At 32.2% G+C, this 8,913-nt stretch overlaps 1 protein-coding gene across 1 annotated transcript in view; it reads right to left on the reverse strand.

Annotated features, from left to right (window-relative positions):
• The window catches only part of LOC106474663 (probable dolichyl pyrophosphate Glc1Man9GlcNAc2 alpha-1,3-glucosyltransferase), a 67,874-nt gene that overhangs the window by 11,524 nt on the left and 47,437 nt on the right, over positions 1 to 8,913 (reverse strand). The window contains exon 10 of the mRNA XM_013935359.2: positions 1,562 to 1,659. Coding sequence (XP_013790813.1) covers positions 1,562 to 1,659 — 98 coding nt within the window. The remainder of the gene's footprint in view (positions 1 to 1,561; positions 1,660 to 8,913) is intronic.

Consider the following 8,913-nt stretch of genomic DNA (forward strand, 5'->3'; position numbering starts at 1 on the left):
CCAACTTTGAAGAGCGATCTACTCCAAGTTTTGAAGAAAGAGTGGGCAAAAATCCCACAATCTAAAATTGACGAGGTGATTCTCATGGTGCCCCAAAGGATCAACAAACTCCACGAAGGGAAAGGAAGATCTAATGCATATTAATTAAATTATAAATATATCAATTCATGTGAATATGACTGAAAAATTTCATTTTTTCTGAAAAGGTGGTGTCTATTTACTAGTGACCATGCTGTGTACAATAAAAGGAACTTTTCATTATATCAAAATCATAAACAAGTCGACTTATTTTATAATTAATGTAAACAAAAAGTTTCATTTGATAAATTTTAAACTCATTTTATACTATCCATTCAAGCACTTACGTAAGCCAATAAGGCTTAATGTAAACACAGACTGACAAACAGTAGTCTTGGTGGTGAAACAAAACTTGATAAGGTTGAGTGAAAAATGATCTAAGCCAAACAATTTTGTACTTCATCTTGTTCTATAAAAAACATTTCTTTTATTACCATATTGAAACATCATAATTTAACTAAGTATAAAATGAAAAAGCAAGCTTTAAAAAACAAAACAAAAAACAATTGTGATGAAAGTTGTTCACAAGCTTTTATAATTTGTCTACCTCTAAAAGCTTCTCCATTGAACTAGAAGCCAAATTATCTTATACAGTTGAGAAAAAAAAAAAAGAGCTTTAATAACTTGTTTATATCACTAGCCCATGACTTCCAGAGGCAATATAAGAAAATACATCATACTATGACAACTGAGGTTGAGAAATGGTGATTTGTTAAAATCAATAAAACTGCACTTGTATTGAAGTTATAAGGTTCAAATTGAAGCCATTTTATTAATTACTATTTCGAATTTCCTCCAATGGAAATAGCACTATACTATAATCAGAAAAATTTCAGGAAATTCACATTAACTAGTATTTTTGTTTAGAGAATAATGTAATCAACTCAAAATCGAAATTACAATTTAAAATATTTATATGTATATAAAATTAAATAAACTTTTTTCAAGTCTGAAGAATTTTAAAAATGTGTCCAATTTTGCTTTTGAGGTAGGGTATCATGGAGGTAAAAATACACAAAGAATTAATAACATCTTTCAAATTGGAATATGAATGAAATAACCTGATCTGAAGTTTTAATATATACACCTTGAAAATGTGTCTCAGATATGTAAATGATAATGCAGTTTATATATAAAAAAGTAGTTCAATATTATTTGAATTACAACAAAAAAAATCAAATTACATTTGAATTGCAGAATTTTCAAGTGTTTCATTTCAAGATTAAGCTGACAGAGTACAAAACAGACAAAATTAAATTTAAAAAATACAAATGCAATTCACTAAGATTCCATAAACATAACAGTAGTTCTATTTGCAGGGTTCCATTATGTAACATACCTTAACACTCTTAAATATGTATTTTTCTGCATTTCTTAACAGAGCAAATGAATTTGTTTAAATTTTATGAGAAGCAATATAATACTAATTAAATATTTTACAAATTCCATGGGTAACAGAATATATTTGTAATAAATTACTCACCTGCCTCCTCATGCAACAATGGGAACAAAGAAAAAAGTGCCACTGGGGTGAGAAAGGCAAAAATTTGAGCATCTGCCATCCACAGTAAACTCAGTGGCCTGTTAAATATCTTAGTGTTAGTTATGTAATAGAAATCTTTCACATTGTCATGTGGAATCTTAACTTATTACAATTACTAACAGATTTCAAACAGCTTAAATGAGACACATCAATAATAATATAAAATATCAAGTGTTGTCTCAGATTATTACTGAATTAAACATTTTACACTAAATGGCATGAGAAATACTTGACTGTATATGTTTATTATAAAATGGGTTCAGAATACACACACTATCAACCTAATAACCCGAGCTAAGCCGGATACTTTCACTAGTATGTTATATAAAAGTACAAAGACTAAGACACAATCTTATCTTTTCTCAGTAAGTACATACTAGTACACATTTTTAATTCACATAAATGTTAGCATCTTCAGTATGAAAGATAAATTATATTTTAGATATTATACAATATCAAGATATGGCTACATTGTTTTTAAGATATTTTTGTAAAAAGTAAAAAAAAGTATCAGGAATTATTTAACAAATTTATTGAAATGAAAATATTGTAAAAAATACACAGAATTCAAAATACATTCAGAACAGAAAAAAAATTTATATTTTACAGCAAAAGATTAAACCTTAAAGAAACAAAGCTTTTACTTAAGAATAAAAATCACATTGGAATGAAGTTTCAGTATAACTGTACAAGGTTGGTTCACATATAATTCTGTTCTACAAAGTTGTTCAAAGTTAAAATGACTTTTAAGGACTTTCACTTTCATGTGCAATTTCATGAAGTTACTTGTAAAAGGATACTAAAATAGTGAAATAACTTCAAACTATTGATACATCTGACACTTCTACACTGAGGAAAAAGAGGGAGTTTCTCAATAGCCATGGCAATTGAAACTCATTTAGGCAGGATTAAAGTAAAATAATCTAAGAGACCTTTTTACCTTTTTATTAGCTATATTTTTGTGTGCCAGCAATAACAAGCATGGGGCTTGCGGTATACCTGATTCAATTTTATTACTCATCAGGATCTCTACCAGCCTACCCTTAAATTGAAATTCTTTTAGGCAGGATTAGAGTAAATTAATCTAAGAGACCTTTTTATTAGCCATATTTTTGTATGCCAGCAATATCAAGCATGGAGCTTGTGTATACCTAATTCGATTTTATTACTCATCAGGATCTCTACCAGCCTACCCTTAAATTGAAATTCTTTTAGGCAGGATTAGAGTAAATTAATCTAAGAGACCTTTTTACCTTTTTATTAGCCATATTTTTGTATGCCAGCAATATCAAGCATGGAGCTTATGTATACCTAATTCGATTTTATTACTCATCAGGATATCTACCAGTGTGGGGCTTATGGATACCTGATTCAGTTTTATTACTCATCAGGATCTCTACCCTCAAACTGAAATTCTTTTAGGCAGGATTAAAGTAAATGAATCTATGAGACCTTGGGCAAGGTGAAATACATCAACCAAAAGGGTCTGACCTCCTGAGTTCAAAAGTGTAATTAGAACTCAAATCGACGAAGAGATGACGGAACTATGAGCTAAAAGTTTTTACCTGTAAAAAAAACTCTAAGCCATTCTATGTGCCACAGCTATAAATATGCAAAGTTAAGTTCATTACGCATCTACAACAGACTTTGAGCAATAAAACCAAAAAGACAAATATTTATTTAAGCACAATAATAATTATTTTGACAAATATCTATTGAACCCAGAAAAAAATTTAACAATTGTAAATCAAATATGAATGAGTGACTTAAATGTTCAGAAATATTAGACTTGAAATATGTACATTTTCTAATAGAAGGGGAATACAGCAAAAGAAAAATAAAGATCAGAATTTATGTGTTTTACATAGAAAACATCTAGAAAGGGTGATGTATATTATACAACAAAGAAATGCACTGCATATTATATGAATGAAAAACAGAAATTATTTTGCTTATATATTATTGTAAAAATAAATTGTCATTTACTAAATAGATACATTTGGCAGAATACTGGAATTATAAACGTGCATTATAAGACAAAAAATATGGACATTAATGATTTAAGTTTTAATATAATATACAACTATTTTCATAAAGCTGTCATGTAATTACCTAAAAATACAGAGGACTTAAACCACACTGTAAAATAATATTATGCTAAAAAAAGCAAAACAAAATAAATAGGAAATAAGACACTGAAAAAAAACTATAATTTCTAAAATAAAGAAAATAATGGGCAACAAAGAGAAAAAATGCAAAAACACTATAACAAGTATTACAGAAAACATAAGTATACAAGAAATAGTTAAAGTAATATGAGGAAACATAGTAGCTTAGCAACAGAATCAAATCTACTAATTCAAACTTTTAAAAAAGGGGTGTTATACAGTCATGTTGCTATTAAAAACTGCATAAACAGGGATGACTAATTACAAACTTTGAACATTGTCAAAACTGCCAGAAATGGTTTTTAATTTTAAAAGAGTTTATCTTAGTTCCGAAGTATTTGGTTTTGTACGGTTAGATAAGAATGCAAGTTGCATGATACACCACAACTCTATATATTTTTCAAATGTTGACACTTTCTACTAGTATATATATATATATATATATATATAAATAATTATAAATGCAAACACAACTAGAGGATAATAATTAAACAAACAACTAAGCATACCAAAAAGTGTTAGAAGTAGCAAAAATGAAATTAATATGAACTACAACAGACTTTTGATTTAAGTTGAATATCTTAATTACAATATTTATATTTTAATTATTACTTTCATAAACAAAATTGTTTTCCAGTAGCATTTGTACTATCCTGCTAAATGATTCTATATATAAACAGTAACGTGTGCTGTGGTACCTTACTTCAGATGGTAAGCTATTCTAAAGTACACTATTAGAATCAGGTAATGAGCCTTCATTGATCACTAGGCATTTTTAGATAGGATTAAATATAGCATTACTTTTCAAGGGACAGAAATTGGTGATAGTGAATGAATGAAAATGTTTTTACACATTTTGTAGAAAAATTAAATTTTATTCTTTTTTACAATGTTAATTAACAGTTCGACTAAAATACATTATTATTCATTATTGATTTTGTATTGTTGAGAATTATTTTGCACTATTAGCTTACTACATGGACTTAAGACTTTCCTAATCTTTTACATTGCCTTAATCCCATGAGATGGTATTAGGATTATAGCCAAAAGTATTGCTACCAGTGAATGTATCCAATAAAAAATGGTATATCAATATTACTTGGTTAATATTTAGTTCTTATCTATGTAAGTGAAGATGTTCCCGAACGTATTGAATTCTGTAATTATGTGCTGAAGGTAAAGCCCACTCCTGCTCGTGAGTTTCCTCAGTCATTAGGTTGGGACCCATGATAGCAATGGAGAACCTCATGTTAACAAGACAACTGAGGACTCTATATTGAACTGAAACTTTGAGCATTGTGTGTTAGTAGATGAAAATAATGAAGTATGATATTCTAGGGTTAAATGAGATTAGGTTGACTGGTTCAGAGACTTTTATGAGTGAAGGATGTAAATTTATGTATTCAGTAGGATGTGAACATCACAACAAAGTAGGTTGGCTAGTGAAAGAGGAATTAAAAAACTGTGTGAAAGCATTCAAACCTATCTCAGAGGGATTAATATTAGTCTAATTTTGGGCAAACTTTTTTGAATTAGGCATCACTCAAATGTATGCTCCTGTATTTAATAGTGAATAAGATGAAACAAAGGTTTTTATCAGGATGTTGATGAAACAATGCTGGGAATTAAGAAAGAAAGATGACCTTAATGCAAAGGTAGGAATGGGAAGCTAATAGGATCGCATGGCCTTGGGGAATTAAAAACAAACAGAGGAGATTGATTAGCACAGCTTTATCAAGAAATAGTATTACTAATATACAATATTTGATTTAAATATCACCCTAAGCAGGATGGTGAAATAATTGTGAGAAATCAGATAGACTACATCCTAATTATTAATAAAAATTTTGAAACTCTTATTACAATAGCTAGAACTTATTGAGGACAAGACTGTGATTCTGATCACAACCCAGTGATTTGACAAATAAAAATAAAACTGAAGAAGTTGAACAAAGAGGCATCACAAAAGTCAAAATTGGACTAACAACAGTTTTAAAAAAAAACAACATAGCTAAGGTTTTTGTGATAGAAATTAAAAACAAATTTGAAATATTAATAAAAGAAGAACTTGTAAACAAGAAAACTGAGGACCAGTAGAAGAGTAAAGAGACTTACAATGAGCAAAAGGTTGTGGAGAAGAGAAGAATCAATAAAAAATAAAATCTGGATGAAAGATAGAATTCTAAAAAGAAGAAGGCCGAAAGAAATAACTATCAAGAGGGGGGGGGGACAGAAATGTGCAGAAAGTAGATAGAAAACCTGAAAAAGAAATGTGCAGAAAGTAGATAGAACACCTGAAAAAGAAATGTGCAGAAAGTAAGTAAACACACAGTATGTGAAATGTAAGAAGAATAACGAAACTGAATATGAAATGTAACACATCTCCCAGTGGAGCCATCAAGGTAAGGATGACCAGATACTTTACAAAATTGGGAATATTAAGGAGGTGTGGGCAAAGTGAGAGAATAGTATACTGAAACTAATGAAGGGGGATCGAACATAGAAATGGTAGAACCAATTAATAATGCCCCAGCAATTCTGGAAAGGGAGGTACAGGAAACCATTAGAAGTTTAAAAAAAAAAAAACTAAAAAGCTTGTGATATACATAAGACACCAACAAAAAGTTTTTAAAGTAAATGGTCATCTATAGGGTAAAATATCTGACTAAAATTTGTAACTCAATTTACAGAGGAGGAACAATGCCAACAGATGTTAAAAAGCCTGTTTAAGTGCTTATCCCCAAGAAACCTAAGGCTATGGAATGTGATTGTGGCCATTACAGGACTATCAGATTGATCAGTCACATCTCAAATGTATTAGTAAAGTAATTTTCATAGAATTAAATGTAAGGTTTAGAAAGGATTGTGAAATAATTTATCCTGGATTCAGTAACTGACAGTTTGAACTGACAAAAAACTAGGCAGTTGGTTGTGGTTATGAGAGAAGTAGAACAAGGATATCTGCTGTCACTTACATTGTACAATTTGTAGGTAGAGCAGTGGATGAGAAAGGTAGTTACTGATACAGAAGGTATCAAGAATAAAAGAAACAGAATCTGCAAGTTAACGTTTTCTTACACTTAAAATGTATTTCCGATAGGTACTTACATCTCTCACCAAAGCTATCTTGACCTTGGTTTGCCCTCTAAGCATTGATAAAAACTTTATCCCTAAAACTGCACCAGTCTTTTATACCCCTTTATTTTCACACTATTTCATAACATGTGCTGATCATGTGACTACCCTCCACCAATCATATTGCAACATCTATACTAGCACAGGTAGGTCCCTCTACTATTCTAGCACAACCCTCACTTTAGAGAAGTGGCAGGTACAAATTAGAAACTCCGGCATATCAGTGGGGGGAAAGGTGGGAAGTACCTATCTGAAATACATTTTCAGTATAAGAAAATGTTAACTTCTGAAATGGTACTACCTCCTCTCACCCAAGGCTAGAATCCCACATTGCAAAGGTGGAGGGGCTAGTGAAGGTGCAACAGTATTCAATCAAGTGGAGAGCAACCACCTTGGAAAAATAGATGTACCATAATAAGAAAAGAAGGCACACAAAAACGGAATGTCTAGTGTACAATTGACAATGGGCCCAAATAAATATGTGCCAAGGGTAGAGTCTTAGGGCACACCAGAGCATGTCAACTGCTGTCCAACCAGGCAAAACATTCAGTGGATGCACCTTGTCTAGGATATTGTGACCAACAAAAGTGATCCTTCCCATTGAAAATAAATAAATAATAAAAAAAACCAAAAATCCAGAGGAAGCACCTTGAATATGTAGTTTGATGTTAAAGGGTTAAGTAATTCAAAACCAGCCTGTTGTCAACAGATAGTGCATAATTTGTCCACATATGTAGCAAGAGATAACATGAGACATAGTGAGAGTTTGTCATAGTAAGGTGCTTGGTGATTTGATATAAGTATACGTGGCTAGGGCTAAAGGATATCATAAATTGTATATAAGTAGACCAAGTGCAGTTCATCTGGGCAAAAAAACATCCATGGGAAGCGTCTTGAGATACGTCACATCATACCAAGTGTGGTCCGTCAGAGGAAAAACATCTAGTGGAAGTGCCTTGCCTAAGCTTGTAAGATCAACAAGTGTAGTCTGCCTGGGCAAAAACATCCAGGGGAAGCACCTTGATATGTCCTATTATGCCAAGTGTGGTCTATCCAGACAGAAAACAACCAGTGGAAGTGCCTTCAATACATAGGATTAGGCCAAGTGTGGTCTGCCCTGGCAAAAACGTCCAGAGGAAGTGCCTTGGAATACTATTGAGTGTGTCAAGTGCAGTCCATCTGTGCAGAAAACATCCTGTGGAAATGCCTTGCATAAGAAATTTATTTTGCGATCAGCAAGTGTGGTCAGCCTAGGCAAAAACATCTGTGGGAAGTACCTTGGATCTAAAATATTATGTCATTGCACAGTCAATAAGTATAACAACGATAGCCCTCTTCTCACTGAGTGGGTACATATGAGCTATGATGTTTTATTTAGGTTATTGTACAAAACCCACTCAGGAGGAAACCTCTGTGGTTTATCACTCCAGCGACTGGGAACCGAAAGCAGCAAGGACTCCTTTGCGTATGAAAGCATTGTAATGTTTACTGCCAAATTTTGTTAACATACGCTTAATAATTTAAAAGTTACAACATGAAAACTATAACAAGCACAAAATGGTTAAGAGGTCAGTCCCAGGGACCAAGTCCATGCTGAAAGAGTTAAGGATGCATCTGTGAACAGATGAGATTAGGCCCTGAGATGGGATGATCGAAGGGATCATGGGAGAAGTTCAACTGGTTGAGAAGCGTTCATTGAAGAGAATGCACGTGCACCAGACCTAAGGGAATGAGAGCTTTCAAGGAAGCCCACATCCACCCAAAAAAGACAGAACCCCCCATGCAGAGAAAGTAGTAGAAGGTAGTGCCTTCATGACTGCCCACTCCAAATTGCAGAGCCAAAGTGAAGAAGGTTGGTCATGACTGAGTTGGGAATTGAAGTGAACTCCCAAACGAGAAAACTGACATGGGATAATAAATTATTTCACAACTTCATAGGGAAACTCCACCAAGCAGCTTCTTGAAGAAGTAGCAGGTACAGCTAGTACG

This window comes from Limulus polyphemus, unplaced genomic scaffold, assembly GCF_000517525.1.
Source record: "Limulus polyphemus unplaced genomic scaffold, Limulus_polyphemus-2.1.2 Scaffold140, whole genome shotgun sequence".
Lineage (NCBI taxonomy): Eukaryota > Metazoa > Arthropoda > Merostomata > Xiphosura > Limulidae > Limulus > Limulus polyphemus.